The sequence below is a fragment of the Chanodichthys erythropterus genome, chromosome 2 (genome assembly GCF_024489055.1).
Source record: "Chanodichthys erythropterus isolate Z2021 chromosome 2, ASM2448905v1, whole genome shotgun sequence".
In the NCBI taxonomy this organism is placed as follows: domain Eukaryota; kingdom Metazoa; phylum Chordata; class Actinopteri; order Cypriniformes; family Xenocyprididae; genus Chanodichthys; species Chanodichthys erythropterus.
In genome coordinates, this window is record NC_090222.1 from 8,093,253 (window position 1) to 8,112,778 (window position 19,526).

General features: G+C 37.9%; 1 protein-coding gene across 2 annotated transcripts; it reads left to right on the forward strand.

Annotated features, from left to right (window-relative positions):
- The first annotated feature begins 1,067 nt into the window (after positions 1-1,067).
- Positions 1,068-18,168, forward strand: LOC137030381 (uncharacterized). 2 transcript variants are annotated; one of them, XM_067400678.1, is made up of 11 exons: positions 1,068-4,746; positions 7,950-8,112; positions 9,755-9,947; positions 10,047-10,115; positions 10,311-10,409; positions 11,768-11,872; positions 12,144-12,422; positions 12,527-12,559; positions 14,348-16,295; positions 16,434-16,565; positions 16,751-18,168. In XM_067400678.1, exons 1-11 carry the CDS (start codon positions 4,638-4,640, stop codon positions 16,969-16,971), a joined length of 3,351 nt encoding a protein of 1,116 aa, XP_067256779.1. In that variant the 5' UTR covers positions 1,068-4,637; the 3' UTR covers positions 16,972-18,168. The 2 variants fall into 2 exon arrangements, with proteins under 2 accessions (XP_067256779.1, XP_067256770.1); XM_067400669.1 differs by having other exon boundaries at positions 12,024-12,422; positions 16,751-18,167.
- Positions 18,169-19,526: the final 1,358 nt, after the last annotated feature.

The window sequence follows — 19,526 nt, forward strand, 5'->3', positions numbered from 1 at the left end:
GTGTGTGTGTGTGTGTGTGTGTGTGTGTGTGTGTGTGTGTGTGTGTGTGTGTGTGTGTGTGTGTGTGTGTGTGTGTGTGTGTGTGTGTGTGTACCTACTTATGTCACTTTTGGGTACATTCACCAGGATACACACCAGTAAACTGGGGACCACCAAAAAAACTTGGGACATTTTGTATGTCCTCATTTGTTTGACCATATAATGGCATTCAGCATGCTCTAAAATGGTTTCCTGGCTTAAAATCTCATTTGTCCCAAAATTTCACTTTTATGTGATTTGTGTACTTAAAGTGTGTATGCCCCCCCACTAAAGTGTGTATAACACAGCGCCCTCTAGGAGAACTGCACTTCCGGAAAGATACACACTTTTGGGATTCTGACCAATCAGAGCGCAGGAAGATACTACGAGCGCGGGACTGGTGATCTGACCAATCAGAGACCAACACGTCACCAATAAAGATGGCGGAGGCAAAAACTATCATGAATATGAATGAATTGACATATAATCCACATTTAATTTGAGAAATATTCACAATAATTTGTGTTTAAATAAAAATAGACTCATTTGCAGGAGCTCTCATGCTTTATATTGGCATGTATTTTTAACTTTTAATCCTCGGAGTTTTGCGCTCGCATCAATGTGTGTGTAAAGATCGCGCCGCCCCGCCCCCGCCTAATGGAGACTATATCCGCGTACTGTAACTACAGTTTATTAATGTACGAACGAGTTTGAGGCGGGGACGACAGACATTACGTCATTTGAATATGAAACGTACATATTTCCTCCCAAAAGCGGAGGGAAAACTGTTTTAATCCGTCAAGCATGGTGATTTAGTTTATTTAATAAAATACACAAGCAACAAAAAGATTTGAAAACCTTCAAAATCGCTTGCTTTTATGAGTGATTTTATTTGCTTTAAGTGTTTTCTCCTACTTTGCGTTCTGCTGTTCCTCCATTAGTATCAGAGACAAGAGACAAGCACAGTACACAAATAACATAAAAAATATATATGTATATATAAAAAGATATGTGAAAAAAAATATTATAATATTATATAGATAGGAGCAGTTACAGCAAACATTCTCTTTATATTTTATATATAATATAATAATTTATATTTATATATGATATTTATAATAATTAATATTATATATAATATAATAATTTTATATTTTATATTATATTATATATAACAGTTTCTCTCACTTTGGTGCATGTCTCCAATCACAACTAAAATTCTTACTTGTTCAACATCCACATTATAGTCTCTTGTTCACATCATAAATGCAGATTCTCATTCTCCGGAACAAATTGCAAATGCTTTGGTACATTTGTGCATTTGATGTACAAGTGTCAGATGTTTCCTACATTATCACTTGCTTATGTCAGGTTCATCAAAATATACTAGGTGTCGAATAGTTTTTATTTTCATAAGACATTAAATGCAAAATGGTTGAACTAGTCATAAACTGTCAAGCATATTTTCTATACATTTCTTTTAGACTTTTTTTGTCCTGAATTATTAAATTTCAGGGATGAATTTTGAATTTCAATAATGAAGGGGAATGTAATTCAAGCAATGATCAACAGTTCTCTAAAATATCTCAGATGCCATCTCATTTGGGAGGCACAGACAGAGCACAACACAGTGTTACACACTCTGTACATGAATGAACAACAAGGACACAAACAGAGTCAACAGACAGAAGAAGGAGTAAGGATGTGTGGTGGAAGGGTATGGAGGAGAACAGAGGAAGAGGTAGAAGAGGCCAAGACTGAGATGTTTCTGATGGAAATAAGAGCCACTGTTGTAGATCATGCTCTCAGTCATGACCTAAGGCCGAGACGGGTCAAAAGAGCCGAATGATGGGAGATGTGTTTGTAGACAGAACAGGTGTGAAATCAGATAATGTTCACTATGTACTGTTCACTACATAAACTGTAGACTGATGTAATGCTATGTTACTGCAGTCTACTTGCATTTTACATTATACAGTAAATATTACGGTGGCTGAGAGAGATCACCGCGCACAACTGAAGAAAACACATGCAAACAGAAAAAATGAACAAAACATCTTGATCAGTTTGACAACACACTTGCTGCAAATATTCACCCAAATACAGAAACTTGCTGCAGACAACACACATACAATGATGATGAAAACTTTCAGGTAATAGACAACACCACTGACAAGTGTTCATTGAACAAGCATGTTCCAGCCAGGTTCGTCACTTGTTTGGGGTACCCTTGAAACATTTCTTTGTCATCAGTTCTCCTCTGTCCAACAGTGAACAGAGCATTATTATAATTCAGGCAGCTATCATAAGTCCGATTGGGATGATCGCAACAGTCAAAGTATTTATTCCAGTTCCATCCAGTTGAGGATCATATTCATCACGCTGGAATGGACGGTTTGGTGATGATCTGTGCCACTGGCTGTCATTATATCACATGACATTGTAGCTACTGTAATATTTTGACAGACCACCAGAAAGTATATCTGAATCCTGTCTCATCCAGTCTAGAGTGACGTGTTCATACTGTTGAAATGTATGCCATACAGATAAAGTGCAGTCTTGTGTATTTTCAATCACTGACATCAAAATCGTATCCATATTACTTCTGAAAATACTGTCAGAGTGTCTTTGTGAACAATGATACAAGGACTTGTCATTCTGATGACACTGATATAAGGATTATGAACTGGTTACAGGCTATTGCAGGTAATTCATTGTGTGCTGTTATTTGTATGAACTGTTTTAAGAAATGCACATACTGGTTTACATCTTAAGGATGCATATGAATGAGAATATATAATAGGAGAGCAGTTACAGCAAACATTGTTTTATATTTAGAGAGAGAGCAGTTACAGTGTTTAGTATAAAAAGTGTTTAAAAGAATCATGACTCAAGCTGGGACGTTTACATGTTTGTTTACAGATTTATTTTGTTCATACTTTGATTTTAAAAGGCACTGGATGTGAAACCCCTGCTCCCCTAACACTAACCCTAACCCTAACCCTAGCCCTAGCTGAGAGCTGCAGACAGTGACACTGAGTGACTCGCCGCCCTTCCCCCACCGGCCTCTGATCGCGCGCGCGCCGCCCGCCCCTCCCCCACAGCAGCAGCGCAGCAGCTTGAGTGCAGAGTGAGATGAGCTCTGAGGAGAGATCACAAGTGCTGCTCAAATTATGGAATAATCTGTCGTGGATATGCGTTTTTAAAGCACTTTTACAAGATCTAGCAGCTTTTCCTTCCTTTATATTTAATATAAAATACCATAAATTAAAAAAAAAAAAATGAAAGAAAATGCTGTTAATAAAGTGCACGTTAAAGTTTATTTTAGAGCCTCGAAATAATCCACACATCTCCCTGATTTTAACTCAAACATTTGATTAAATAGAATTAGTAAAAATTAAGATATGTGTTCCAAAGAGATCGTTTAAAAGTGATCATGTGCTCTGTCCATTAGAAAGACGTACGCCTCCGTTTTTATTTTATTTATTTTTTATTTAAGTTTGAAGAACCAGTACTGTGAATAAAACAAACAAAGATCTAGGTGTTTGCCAAAATATTTATTATGTCAAATAAATGTAGTCACAATTTCAACGTGAAATCCAAATACGTAACTACGTCATGCACGCACGTCAGCTGTGGATGTGTTTTCCCGGGAAATGCAGTCACATGGCATTGCTTGACGCGAAAAAGACGACAACCCCCATCAATGGACGCTGGAGAGGTGAGATCAAGTGTTGTCCCGAAAATGCATGATAACTAAAATACACTGTGAAATATGAAAGTTAGTAAGATGTATGTTTACTTTAGTGGTTAAATTATTTTCTGTTAATGTTTTATTTCTCGATTGTATTTGAGTTTGATTCTCATTTGATTATTTTTTTTTTTTGCAATAAGGAAAAAAACAGTTTATTGCTTATTTGTAGGCATTGATGAGCAAATAGAATTTTGTTATATTTCATATAATATCTCTTTAGATTCTACAATTTAATCAGTGGTAGCCTGTTTTTCTCAATTTTTGTAAAATATCAACAGTATGTATTGTAATTTGAAATAATTAATTTTCATTTTTTATTATTTGATGTCATTTTTAATTTTATGTAATACATTATTTACACTTTTTTTTTTTTTAGTGGAACACAAAAGTGTTTTTTTATTTATCTTCACAGAGCTTTTTTTGCACAATGACAGTACATAGACACTTTATAGTATTTTTTTATTCTGTGTGTCAAGCTCCAAAGCAGACAAAATAGTCCATATGAATCTATCAGGTTACTGACTGAAAATCTGTAGCTTTTAAATTAACATGAATATGGATTGATATCAATCATCTGGTCACAATGGTTTTTGGCATCAATGATATTGCTGTTTTTTTTTTATCTAAATGCCTGTTTTAGACTGGTCACATGTGCTGTCACTGCATAGAGCTCTGTATTACATTTAAAGATAAACTTTAGTGTTCCACAGAAAAACACAACACAGGTTTGGAACAACATGAGGATTAGTACAATAATTATGTACATTTTTGGGTGAACAATTCCAGTAAGATCAAAAAGATTTTTAAAAATGCTTATTTAATCCATTCACCTTATATTTCTTTTTATTTCTTTTTTCCAGAAATAATGCTGAAAAGCAAAAGGCGTAAAACACCTCTGCAGGATGCAGAGGATCACATGACCCATAGAACTGATAAGCCTGGGCTTCAAGAGCAGTTCATCAGCAAATATAAAGGCAAGTATTTATGACTAACCATATACACCAGTGGTTCTCAAACTTTTTTCCCAGTGGGCCGCACAATGGTCCAAGTGCAAGTCTCACGGTCCGCATATAATTTACATATGACGTCACCAATGCAAACCAATCAGATTTAATGTTATGGTATTAGCAGATAATACTATTATTATACTTAGATGTTGCACACAATAAATAACAAATAAAAACTAACTTACTGACATTAGCTTTACAATAATAATCAGTAATGCTCAATGAACACACAAACTGTAGGCTATATACATCACTTTAAGTTGCTATTTAATTCTGTATGACTTTATGACTCTCTTCAACATTATCGCAATAGTCACCAAACAATCACATAAACGCCTTAATAAGCAAATATTACTCAGCTCTTTTTACAAACAACAATGAGTGCACTGTAGGCTAATTACAATCTCTGACGATATCAAGCTTTCTGTCATGTCGCAATCCTTGGCGCAGCATCGGATCCGCTAGCGCGCGGCCGAGTTGGGCTCATTCCAGCCGCGGGTGCGCTGATGCGGTTATTTTTACTGATTTAAAATACATCAATCAAACACATCGAATTCACAGTTCAGTCTTTTGAAATTGTAGGTTTTGCTTGTCAAGTACTTTACTACAGAGCAAACAGGAAGGCTGCCCATCTCGCTCATTAACAGCAAACTGATTCTTCCATTCTTCTTACCTTTACTGCTGATGCTGCGACTCTTCTTGTTTGCTTGTGTTCCTTCATTTTATCTTCCACATTTTGTTTTTCTCCTTTAATAACAAATTTGACCATTTTGAGGCTTAAATTTACAAAATTAATGGCTACTGTTTGAACTCTTCCTAAGCGCACACTTGTGTTTGTTTCGTTAACTGAGTGATTGCGTCATTATTCTACATTGGCTGATGTCTGAAAATAATAAATGCTCACCAAAATTATTTTATATGACAAATAAAGCATTATAGCTCATTTATATTTTTTTAATTCGCTTTAATTTAAATTTTAAAACAAAAATAAATTGTATGCTACTTTTTAAAATTATTATTATTATTGTGGTCGGCATATCGCGGGCCGCATTTACATTTGTGACGGGCCGCAGGTTGAGAACCACTGCTCCACACCCATTCAAACGCTTACTGCGCGTGAAGTGTCGCGTCACGCAACTCGCGCCCAATTACATCAAAAGTAGCCTAAATGCTCACTGGATGTCATGGCAACTGAATCACGGAGGAAAACTTTAAATATCTCGCCTTCGCTTTAATTTCGGACCATCTCCAAAAAGACATAAAACACTAAACAAATGATTTTGACATGCGTTTATCAAAGTAGGAAATCCAGACTTTTAATCCCTTACACACAATTACTGCTGTTGAAATACGAAATGGAGGCGGGTCCGGATTGAATCCCCTCCGCGCTTTGAGAAGTGCTGATATACACGAATGGTTAGGTCTTGATGTCATTAATGCAGAATAACCTGCTTTACAAATAAAGTCTTGTAGTTTAAAGGGTTAGTTCACTCAAAATTGAAGTTTCTGTCATTAATTACTCACCCTCATGTTGTTCCACACCTGTAAGACCTTCATTCATCTTCAGAACACAAATTAAGATATTTTTGATAAAATCTGATGGCTCGGTGAGACCTCTAAAGCAACTAAAGACATATTTAAAACAGTCATGTGACTACAGTGGTTCAACCTTAATGTTATGAAGTGATGAGAATATTTTTTTGTGCACAGAAAAACAAAATAACCACTTTATTCAATAATATCTAGTGATGGGTGATTTTGGGCACACAAAAAGTATTGAACTGCTGTAGTCACATGATCTGTTTTAAATATGTCTTTAGTAGCTTTCTGAACACTGAAAAAGGAAATGATTTTGCTCTCAATGCAGGCCTCACTGAGCCATTGAATTTTATCAAAAATATCTTAATTTGTGTTCTGAAGATGAATGAAGGTCTTACGGGTGTGAAACGACATGAGGGTGAGTAATTAATGACAGAAATTTATTTTTGGGTAAACTGAACATTTAGGTGGTTATTGGTTTGTGTGTAAACCAGGACAATGGATCATTTTTATAATAGGGTTAGTTCAAATAATGTCATTTATTACTCACCCTCATGCCGTTCCATACCCGTAAGACCTTCAATAAGGTGATTCTTTTTTTTGGAGCTATCAGTATATCGTTGTGCATGATCATGTACATGATCAATGTTTTTTTAATTTTTTTTTTTATTATTATTGGGTTTTGGTTAAATTCCTGAAGTAAGGGCTGCTTTTTCACTTTTTTTTTTTCTAAGACACAAAATATACATCAGTAATACCCTCTTGTGATTTAAAAAAAAAAGAAGCTTTTACTTTAAAGGTAGTTGCTAACAAGTGTCTAAATGGGAGACAGAGGTTGTCTGGGACATTAAAAATCATCACCTGAACAGATAAAGTCATCTACTCACTAGTCACTTTCACAGCCTCGTTGTGTTTAGAGGTAGATTTAGGGATGTACACTGTACACAACCATTCAAACATACATTATAAGAATGCAAAACATTATACTTATTAAACAGGGAGATGGATTTTTAAAGTTTTACAGTTCCTGGAGGCACATTTATCAACAACAACAAAAAAACTCTTTATCTAAAGCCAAAAACCATCCATAAACATCCATACACCACAAAGACAAACTATCCAGAAGCGATGCATGTTAAACACAGAATTTTCTTTTAAAAATATTGCAACACAGACACGTACTAGACGAGTTGTTGAAGCTTAATCATGAGGACGATGAAGTTTTGCAACTGTGGTGTATTTAATAGGCAAACTTAAGCTTAGTTTCTGCAGCAATACAAAAGCCAGTTAAAACAACATATAGGGTTTTAGTTGAGGGAACCAGGGGTGTGTGAACTACAAAAATACGTCATCGCTGCAGCACTCTATTCTAAACTATATAAAGCCAAGATAATATTGTTTATGTATGAAAGAGTATAAAAATTTTAACTGTATAATTTTAAGACTTTAAAGTATAATGTAATGTATAAAAAGCACAGCATACTTAGAAATTTGCCTGGCTGTTGACTATTTTCATTCAGCAATTTCCCTTTTACATATAATGTACATCATATGGCAGAGAACTTTAAGTAATGATCAAAATGATAGTTGACTTAATAAACTGCTGAATCTAATGCATTTCTCCTCTTCAGGGCGTGGAGTTTTCACCACTAGAGCTTTTTTCAGGGGTGATTTCGTTCTTGAATACAGAGGTGAACTTCTGAGTTCAGAGGAAAGTCTTGACCGAACTGAACACTACACTGAGGCCGAGAACGCGTTCCTGTTTGATTTTCAGTGGCGTGGCAGAAATTGGTGGTGAGTACAGACCTGTTGGATTGATGTAGTAGAGATGCTAAAACATCTGGAACTGAAAGATACTTAGGGTGTGTTCATGTTTGTAGTTTGGTTTGCTTTGTTCGTTTGGTCTGGGTCCACTTAGCATTTCTATCGTCGAACCTAAAGGCATAATGATATGTTCACAACCTGATTGGTGGGCTTTTATGACAGAACTTGCCGCACATGCTGTGTGCGTAGCCTACATATGGTGGTATTTTGACCAGCTGAGAACTTGTGAAGAGTTTATAAAATGTGTAAAAGTCAAAACAGCGGCAGGAATCCCTCCGGTTCTGACACCTGTACTGAACTGTTATGGGCAACATCACGACTATGAAGAGAAAAAACAGGTATGCATGAGCATTCTGTCCTTTTTAGGGTCTCATCTTCCTGTTTTTGTTTCGTTTAGATCTCTTTGGTCCGTGTTGCGTTCATATTTCAGTCGAACTGCTCCAGAGTTTGTTTGGAAGTGGACCAAGACCCATCTTTTCAGTAGTCTCTGTCCACTTGTTTAGTGTGCACCAGGGTTCAGATAGCAGTGTTCACACGTTCTAATGAATGCTGCTTTTCCACTACATGGTACGGCTCGGCACGGCCCCTTAATTTTTATGGACTTTTATACATGGACTTTCCATTGACTTCCATTATACAGCTGACAGACAGCAACGGTTTAAGTTAAAAATCGTAATTTGTGTTCTACTGAAGAAACAGTCACCTACATCATGGATGCGCTGGGGGTAAGCAGATAAACATTTCTATTTTTGGGTGAACTATCCCTTTAAATAGCACCACTTCGGTTGAGGTTCCAAACGTGCCATACTGATACTGAAATGTGACGTGTAAGCACTGAAGATCACTGATTTGTCAGAGAGTATAACAGCATCCGCAGAGACACTAGATTGGATTTACCACACCAGCTAGATTTAATTCTAGCGGGTTTGCTGCCTTGTGTTTTTTAATCGACTTGCTTTAAATGACCATCACATGCAACTTGAAAAAAGAAACGCCTCTATCGTGGTCAGTAGACGAGGTGGCAGCACAACTGTAATGATCAGACTATAATCCCAATCACTTTGAAGCGGTACTAACTGCAGTGGAAGAACAAACCGAGCGAGTTGAGTCGTACCGCACAGTGAGAAAGTGCCATAAAAGAGCAATGGCACCAGGGTTCATTTTAATCTAAACAAACATGCCAAGTGTGAACACACCCTTAATACTTAAAATTAACCATGAACTGACTTGAAGGCTGCTGAGTGCAGTTTCTTTGAGTCATCAATATTCGTTTTTAACCGTATTCCCAAAAGAGAACAAAATGGTGAATGTTAGATGCATTTGTCTGCTGAGAGGATGTTGCCATACACTATCCGATAGATCCGTGGTTCTCAGACCCTCCTCTCTGCAGATTCTGTTTGTCTCCTTAACCTGACACACTCGGTTGAGTTCATAGAGCTGTGTCCTGATGATCAGCTGATGGTCTGAATCAGGTAGATTAAAAAACGAGACATACAACTTATGCAGAGCGGTGGGTTTCCAGGGCTTGAGTTCAGAACCACTTAAAAATAACTCTACTTGTCTAGCATATATAAGATTACAAGTATTGAGTAATAATTTTATGTCTTTATAGCATGGATGCATCTAAAGAAGATGGTTCCTTGGGAAGACTTGTAAATGATGAACACAGAAATCCTACTTGCAAAATGAGAACCCTTGAAGTGAGCAGTAAACCTCACCTGTGTCTCTTTGCTGTGCGAGACATTCTACCAGGAGAAGAAATCACCTACAATTACGGAGACTCAGACTGGCCATGGCGAGTCAAGGTACTATCAAAAAAATGATAGAAAGATTGATCAGTAATTCAGGATAATCTTTTACTATCTGATTAGTTACCATGTGATTGTGGTCTCATATTTCTCAAGCCTTTGAATCAAGCATCAACTGAATCCTCTGATAAAAAGCCATCCATCAGTTTGGGTCCGCAGAGATCGGTAAGTCCACTTTAAAACATCTGTATCATTATTCTATATTATTGTCTCTTTTGTGAGTAGTGTGTCTGGGTGTTAACAGAAGGAAAGGAGTGATAGATAAAGTTACTGTAGGACAGCTAGATTAATTACTGGTTTTTCTGTTCTATACAAACATTTCTGATTTTTATATTCACTGGTTCCTTTTCTGGCATCTAGCCCCATTGTGCTGCTCCTGTTTCTTCACCTGGATTGGACGAGGTGAACAGCAGTGGTCCACATAAGCAGTCAGGCAAAGCAAGAACATCAAGAAAAACGGTAACTGTCTCATAATGCAGCAACTATTAGATGATTTCTGGGAAAAACTGTTGATATTTGAAATCGACACCCAAACAACCACACCCCTCCCTTCATTGCTCCGCCCCCAAAATACTGAACACCCTATTCAACACAGGCAACTACTAACAGCTGGTGCACAGGTGTTCAACTAGAAAAGATCTTTATCGCTGGCAGACCGTAGGATGCATTAGAAGGTTTGTTTTTAGTTGATTGTAGGTGCGTGTCCACTTCATCCAGCACACTTTGTGTAAACGCTCCAAATGGTACAAAATAATATTTTGTCATTAGAAATGTAATTTCTGTGAAAAGAAATGTAAAAAGTTAAAGAGGTTCCTTCCTGGTCTGGAAGGAACCACTGCGGAGAAGCACAGTATCTGTGTGACTCTTCATAGACATAAACAGAGAGAAGTAGCTCCAGCTACAATGTTCTTTAGACACATGCAGTTATGTTTATTAACCGCTCAAGCACCAAAAGTTATGGAATGTAAATGTAGTCTTACTACCTTACTACCCACCTCTGCTAGTTACCTAGTTATTGTCACAATTTTATTTTCAATATTGTTAATGTACATTTTATGTTTGTTTAAAGGGTTAGTTCAAATAATGTCATTAATTACTCACCCTCATGTCATTCCACACCTTTAATTTTCAGAACACAAATTAAGATAATTTTAATTAAATCTGATGGCTCAGTGAGGCCTCCATTCAAAACAATGACATTTCCTCTCTCAAGATCCATTAATGTACTAAAAACACATTTAAATCAGTTCATGTGAGTACAGTGATTCAATATTAATATTATAAAGTGACGAGAATATTTTTGTGGACCAAAAAAACTAAATAACGACTTTTCGACAATATAGTGATGGGCCGATTTCAAAACACTGCTTTGGAGCTTTATGAATCCAAAGTCACGTGATTTCAGCATTTTAGCCGTTTGATAGGAGATCCGAGTCACTGATTCGATTTGTGAAGCTCTGAAGCAGTGTTTTGAAATCAGCCCATCACTATATTGTCAAAGTCGTTATTTTTTTTGTTTGGTGCACAAAAAGTATTCTTGTCACTTTATAATATTAATATTGAACCACTGTACTCACATGAACTGATTTAAATATGTTTTTAGTACATTAATGGATCTTGAAAGAGGAAATGTTATTGCATTGAATGCAGGCCTCACTGAGCCATCGGATTTAATCAAAAATATATTAATTTGTATTCTGAAGATTAACAAAGGTCTTACGGGTGTGGAACAATATGAGGGTGAGTAATTAATGACATTATTTTCATTTTTGGGTGAACTAACCCTTTATGCTAAATACTTCTTTATATATCCACAGAAGCGGTTTCAATCAAGACTGGCAAAATTAAGAAAACATCATGAAGATTGCTATGAACGTTTTAACAGAGCAGAAACTGAAAAGGAACGCAATAAGATTGCTAAAGTAAGATTGAGTAATATGTCAACATCATAACAATACTCTGTGATCAACACCTCAGTCCATTAACAGGCTAATTATTTTAATATTAATTAATAGTTTCTTTTGCTTGTAGACCTTATGTTTTTATTCAGATTATATTTTCAAACTGTTACAGTCATCCTTAGTTGTGTCCACAACTGATGCATCCTCTTCATCACCACCCTGTGCTGTGTCCACCTCTGTAATGACCTCATCAACGTCACCACCTCCTGCACCACCAACGTCACCTGCGCAGCCCTCGTCGTCCTCATCCTCGCCTGCGCAGCCCTCGTCGTCCTCATCCTCGCCTGCGCAGCTCTCGTCGACCTCCTCCTCTCCTGCGCAGCCCTCGTCGTCCTCATCCTCGCCTTCTCAGCCCTCGTCATCCTCATCCTCGCCTGCGCAGCCCTCATCATCCTCATCCAGCCCAGCACAGCCTCCATCTTCTCCTGCTCCACCCTTATCTTCACCCTGTGCTGTATCCACACCTGTGGTTCTCTCATCACAGATGTCTAAGACACTCTCATTAAGAGAGGTGGGTATCTTCATTTGCTCAATTATTGGGATGGTCTGGGTGTATTGGACTGGTAGGACTAAATTAAATATTATTTTTATTTGTTTGTATTTCTCCTCTTCCAGGTACCCTCTTTAAGGCTATCAAGAAAAAGACAGGTATGTGACTTGCCATGTAACTCTTTATACACTGCGTTCCAAATTATTATGCAAGAGACAAAACAGTAAGATTTCTGTACAATAAACATTCAGATTTTAGTTTTTCTAAGAAAATGTTTGTTTGTTTGTTTATTTATCCATGTCTTTTTAGATAACTGGTATCAATCTCAGACAAAATAATTTGCCAGGTCTATGGAAACCCTACTTAGAGGTTGTTCCACATTATTAAGCAAGTCAGAGTTCTCATGCAATATGAGGAGGAAGAACGATCTTTCTGAAGATGAAAAGCATGAAATGGTGCAATGTTGTGCAAAAGGCATGAAAACAACTAATATTGTGTGAAACTGAATGGAGATTATCAAATTATCATAAGATTTGTGAGTGATTTAGAGCACAGCAGAACTCGGTCAGATAAAGGCTTATTAATGAAAGTTCCTGTCAAAAAAATTAACTGTATTAAAAGGGCAGCTATAAAAAAGCCAGTGTTGAGCAGCAAACAGGTATTTGAAGCTTCTGGTGTCTCTGGAGTCTTGAGAAGCTCTCCATGCAGGCTGGCAGTTGTGCGTAAAGATGCATTTCAGCCACTCCAAACCAAACCTCACAAAGAGAAACATTAACAGTTGGTGAAGAAATACATTTTCAAACAGATTTATTGCTGTGATGTTTTTTTGCAGCATGGGATAGTGCATTGTACAAATAGTGCATTGTACTGTGCACTATCCTCCTTTTTATACCATAGCTGAAAATGAATTATTATGAACTCCACATATCTTGCAAAAGTCATTTTAATACCCTCCATCTCACTTTCTAGTATTCCAGCCCAAACAATCAGCCACCAGCTCCTTGCTGACATCGCAGTCTTGCTGGAACGTGGTGGCCATTCACCAACCATCCAGAAATCCATCCATTTAGACCATCCATTGTAGTACGGCATTAGTCAGTGAATAAAACTATTTAAAAATGAGTCTTCATGTATTTCTAAACCCACTGTAAATGTTTCTCTTTGTGAGGTTTGGTTTGGAGTGGCTGAAATGCATCTTTACGCACAACTGCCAGCCTGCATGGAGAGCTTCTTGAGACTCCAGAGACACCAGCAGCTTCAAATACCTGTTTGCTGCTCAACACTGGCTTTTTTATATAGCTGCCCTTTTAATACAGTTAATTTTTTTGACAGGAACTTTCCTCAACAAGCCTTTATCTGACTGAGTCCTGCTGTGCTCTAAATCACTCACAAATCTTATGATAATTTGATAATCTCCATTCAATTTCACACAATATTAGTTGTTTTCATGCCTTTTGCACAACATTGCACCATTTCATGCTTTTCATCTTCAGGAAGATCTTTCTTCCTCTCCATATTGCATGAGAACTGTGACTTGCTTAATAATGTGGAACAACCTCTAAGTAGGGTTTCCATAGACCTGGCAAATTATTTTGTCTGAGGTTGATACCAGTTATCTAAAAAGACATGGATAAATAAACAAACAAACATTTTCTTAGAAAAACTAAAATCTGAATGTTTATTGTACAGAAATCTTACTGATTTGTCTCTTGCATAATAATTTGGAACGCAGTGTATACTCAAATCATTTTCATAGTTATGACTTTACTTGCCTACAATCCAGGAAATGTAATTTTACGGGAACTGCTGCCATGCCCACTATGCTCACATACGATCTCTTCTGTTAGATTCTGGCAGTGGTATACTCATGTGATCACTAAAAAAGTAGTTGGAAAAAAACAACATTTGGAATTATTTGAGTAAGTGTTCATTTTTTTCTCATTCAGTATTCAGGAAGTGCCATCAGTGACTACAGCGATGTCACAGACTACAGTGATGTTGACTACATACCAAAAATCAACTCTGATGAATCGGATGGTAGTTCTTCTGGACATGACATGGGTAAAAGTGCTTTGATGCATCCAAAATCACTCAAAGAGGCTGGTAGTTCATCTAATCAATTTGTGACGGCACCATCACCAAAAAAGATGAAATGCCAAACTAAAGAGACAAACACCTTGTCTGGTGATAAGACTTTTATTCAGTCCATGCCATCACCAAAGCAGGAATGCAAGACATACAAGAAGAAGCAGTATTGCCTTTATTGCTCTAAGCCATATTCAAAAATGGCAAGACATCTTGAATTTGTCCATCGCAACGAAGTGGAGGTTGTAAAGGCAGTAGCATATCCAAAAAATTCAAAGGAACGACGAGTCCAGTTAAACCACCTTAGAAAAAGGGGCAACTTTGCCCACAACACAGATGTTGTGAGACAAGGACATGGGGAGATGATTGCCTGTTACCGTCCAAAAAAAGGAAAAAGAGCCAAAGAATTTATTCACTGCATTTACTGCCAAGGGCTTTACAACAAGAGTAGCCTTTGGAAACATATCAAAACCTGTCCTCTGAAACCTAAAGATGATGAAGCCCAGGGCAGGAAAAGAGTTCGATCTCTGTGTGCTCTGAACACACCAGTTGGCTTAGAAGTAAGCACAGGTTTCAAGAAAGTACTATCCTTTATGAACTATGATGACGTTTCACGCGTAGTCCATTCCGACATATGCATCATGCAGCTGGGGCAGCACATGTTCAACAGGATGGGGTCTGATGTGACCAGACATGACTACATCAGGCAGAAGATGAGAGAAGTTGGCAGACTTCTTCTTGAAGCAAGGAAGTTTACACCACTGAGAACAATGGTAGACTTCATCATACCAGCAAACTTCAAACATGTCATAGCAGCTGTTAAAGTTGTATCTGGCTACGATGAAGAGAAAAACTTCTACCGTATTCCTTCTTTAGCTCTCAAACTTGGGCATTCTTTAAACAAGATCTGTAGCATTGTTGAGAGCAACGCCATGATGTATGGAGATCATGACCGTGCTGAGTGTGCTCGAGACTTCAGGAAAATACACCAGGCAAGGTGGAATGAGTACATTTCTGCTGGTGCTATAACTACTTTGAAAGAAGCCAAGTGGAACACACCACAGATCATTCCTTTCACTCAGGACGTCAAAGTCCTACATGCACATCTTGACAAGAAACACAATGAGCTCCTAAGTAAGCTCAGAACTTGCCCTTCTGCTGACAGCTATGCTGCTCTAGCCAAAGTCACGCTGTCCCAGGTCATCCTGTTCAACAGAAGAAGAGAAGGTGAGGTGTCCCGGATGCTTTTGTCAGCTTTTAAAAGCAGGGATTCTTCTGAGCTACACAAAGACATCGCCATCTGTCTGTCTGAGTTTGAGAGGAAGCTGTGCCTGCACTTCACCAGAGTTGAGATCCGTGGTAAACGGGGGAGAAAGGTTCCTGTGCTCCTCAAGCCTTCGATGGTTACTGCCATGGAGCTGCTCGTTGAAACACGTGAGGTTTGTGGCGTTCCAGCAGAGAATCCCTTTATGTTTGCCAGATGTGGAGCGATGTCTGCCTACAGAGGAGGAGAGTGCATCAATAAAGCTGCTTGTGAATGTGGCATAAAGAATCCCGAAGCGCTGTCATCAACCAGGCTCAGGAAACACATAGCAACCATGTCGAAAGTTCTGAACCTTGATGAGAATGAAGCAGACCAGCTGGCTGATTTCCTTGGTCACGATATTAGAATCCACAGACAGTATTACCGGTTACCAGAGGGGACACTGCAGCTGGCAAAAATGAGTAAAGTCCTAATGGCCATGGAGAAAGGAACACTGTCTGACTTCAAAGGAAAGAAACTTGACGACATTGAAATTGACCCAAATGGTATGAGTATACTTGGACGGTCTGTGTGTGTCTGTGCTGTATATATTTGCAAAAAACTGTACATTATCATATGTTACAGATGCTAAGTATAATCAATAAACTGTTGATTTTTTTATTTTTTTTTTATCAACTGTTTAGAGCAACTTGAGGCTCAAGGTGATTCCATGTCAAGTGATGAGGAGGATTACAGTGACGTATCTCAGACAACCGCACCAGCAGAGACTGATCCACCTGTTCAATCTGATCAATCTGTTTCACAAGAGGATCAAGGTAAGAAAAATCTCTAAACTACACGCACAATAATCATCAAATAACCATAAATTAGCTCCAAGCAGCAATATCCATCCAAGGGCTTTTCAAAATTCAGAAAAATCTACACATTAGGACATATGTATGATTTGGTCATACTCACTGATTTAGTTGTTATGAGAATTACATTTTTAATTATTCCATAGGTTCTTCAAACGCTCCAAAAAAGAAATGGGAGGACAATGAGGTAAAAGCAGTAGAGAGACACATGATGAAGTTCATCAAGACATGCAAAGTTCCTGGTAAGCAAGACTGTGAAAGATGCATTCACGCAGAGCCAGAAGCTTTGAAGCAGCGAACATGGACTGGTGTGAAAAATTATGTGCGGAACAGGATCACGACTCTTAAAAGAAAGGGTGGTTTGTGAGGAGGCACAAACACAAAAACACTTCAGTGCCTTTTATAACTTCTTTACTGTAAAAAAATAAATATATAATATATAAAAATACTGTAAAAATATAATATGATGTGGAAAGTGTTAAAAGTATTATTTGACTTATTTGTCTGAAGAGAGTGGCTCAACTAGCGACCAGCTCATTGAAGGTGCTGTACATTAACGTTGTTAGCAAAAGACTGTACTGCGATGTTACATAAACTAATCAAAAATAATCTGTACCATTTATCCCAAGTAAAATAATCCCATATTAGCTCTTATAAATATATTTTACATGCCATCTTAACACTTTGCACATCATTCTCTTTTTGTAATAAATGGAGGAAAATTAAAAGAAATTAGGATAAAGGTGTAGAAATTGTTTTGAGGATGGAATGAATCAGAATATCAAGAAAGTAAGAAGGAGTATAAGAACACTAATGAAGACAGAATAGTTCATTTTCAATGTTCTGTTTTCATTGTTCAGTTACAATGAAGTTCGATGGAATGTCACTAAACTTTCTATATGTCATAAATATAAAGGATGAGGTAAAGGGGATAAGGGGGAGGAGCGAATGTAAAGGTTGTGAAAAGAGGGAGGAGCGAATGTAAAGGTTGTGAAAAGAGGGAGGAGCGAATGTAAAGGTTGTGGGAAAGAGGGAGGAGCGAATGTAAAGGGGATGAAAAGAGGGAGGAGCGAATGTAAAGGGAATGAAAAGAGGGAGGAGCGAATGTAAAGGGAATGAAAAGAGGGAGGAGCGAATGTAAAGGGGATGAAGAGGGAGGAGCGAATGTAAAGGTTGTGAAAAGAGGGAGGAGCGAATGTAAAGGGGATGAAAAGAGGGAGGACCGAATGTAAAGATTGTGAAAAGAGGGAGGAGCGAATGTAAAGGGGATGAAAAGAGGGAGGAGCGAATGTAAAGGTTGTGAAAAGAGGGAGGAGTGAATGTAAAGGTTGTGAAAAGAGGGAGGAGCGAATGTAAAGGTTGTGAAAGAGGGAGGGGCGAACGTAAAGGGGATGAAAAGAGGGAGGAGCGAATGTAAAGATTGTGAAAAGAGGGAGGAGCGAATGTAAAGGGATGAAAAGAGGGAGGAGTGAATGTAAAGATTGTGAAAAGAGGGAGGAGCGAATGTAAAGGTTGTGAAAAGAGGGAGGAGCGAATGTAAAGATTGTGAAAAGAGGGAGGAGCGAATGTAAAGGTTGTGAAAAGAGGGAGGAGCGAATGTAAAGGGGATGAAAAGAGGGAGGAGTGAATGTAAAGGTTGTGAAAAGAGGGAGGAGCGAATGTAAAGGGGATGAAAAGAGGGAGGAGCGAATGTAAAGGTTGTGAAAAGAGGGAGGAGCGAATGTAAAAGGGATGAAGAGAGGGAGGAGCGAATGTAAAGGTTGTGAAAAGAGGGAGGAGCGAATGTAAAAGGGATGAAGAGAGGGAGGAGCGAATGTAAAAGGGATGAAGAGAGGGAGGAGCGAATGTAAAGGTTGTGAAAAGAGGGAGGAGCGAATGTAAAAGGGATGAAGAGAGGGAGGAGCGAATGTAAAAGGGATGAAGAGAGGGAGGAGCGAATGTAAAGGTTGTGGAAAGGGGAGGAGTGAATGTAAAGGGGATGAAAAGAGGGAGGAGCGAATGTAAAGGTTGTGAGAAGAGCGAGTGAATGTAAAGGGAAGGAGGAGGGTGAAGGTAAAGGAGGAAGTAGAGAGATTTTAAAGATGGGTGAATGGAGGAAGTACGGAAGCCTCCAAGTTAGTGCTAGTTTTGCATTTTCATTGTTGTCCTTTGTAAATTGTTTTTTTTTCTTATCTTTTTTAATTTCTGTTATTCGCCACAATGTGTTGTTATTGTTAATATTAAAGACTCATTTAATCAGTTTGTCTCACTAGAGTCCTCAAAGAGTCATTTTATCGGATTTTGTGTCTCACTAGAGTCCTCAAAGAGTCATTTTATCGGATTTTGTGTATGACTAGAGTCCCCAAAGAGTCATTTTATCAGAGTGTGTGTCTCACTAGAGTCCCCAAAGAGTCATTTTATCAGATTTTGTGTATCACTAGAGTCCCCAAAAAGTCATTTTATCGGATTTGTGTCTCACTAGAGTCCCCAAAGAGTCATTTTATCGGAGTGTGTGTATGACTAGAGTCCTCAAAGAGTCATTTTATCAGATTTTGTGTATCACTAGAGTCCTCAAAGAGTCATTTTATCAGATTTTGTGTATCACTAGAGTCCTCAAAGAGTCATTTTATCAGATTTTGTGTATGACTAGAGTCCTCAAAGAGTCATTTTATCAGATTTTGTGTATCACTAGAGTCCTCAAAGAGTCATTTTATCAGATTTTGTGTATGACTAGAGTCCTCAAAGAGTCATTTTATCAGATTTTGTGTATGACTAGAGTCCTCAAAGAGTCATTTTATCAGATTTTGTGTATCACTAGAGTCCTCAAAGAGTCATTTTATCGGATTTTGTGTATCACTAGAGTCCCCAAAGAGTCATTTTATCGGATTTTGTGTATCACTAGAGTCCCCAAAGAGTCATTTTATCGGATTTTGTGTATCACTA

What these genes read in the sequence shown, in the direction of transcription:
- LOC137030381 (XM_067400669.1), top strand. Translation starts at nt 4,638, where the DNA reads ATGCTGAAAAGCAAAAGGCGTAAAACACCTCTGCAGGATGCAGAGGAT. An exon ending in GTTCATCAGCAAATATAAAG is followed by an intron (nt 4,747 to 7,949) that starts GCAAGTATTTAT and finishes TCTCCTCTTCAG; the next exon opens with GGCGTGGAGTTTTCACCACT. An exon ending in ACTGGCCATGGCGAGTCAAG is followed by an intron (nt 9,948 to 10,046) that starts GTACTATCAAAA and finishes ATATTTCTCAAG; the next exon opens with CCTTTGAATCAAGCATCAAC.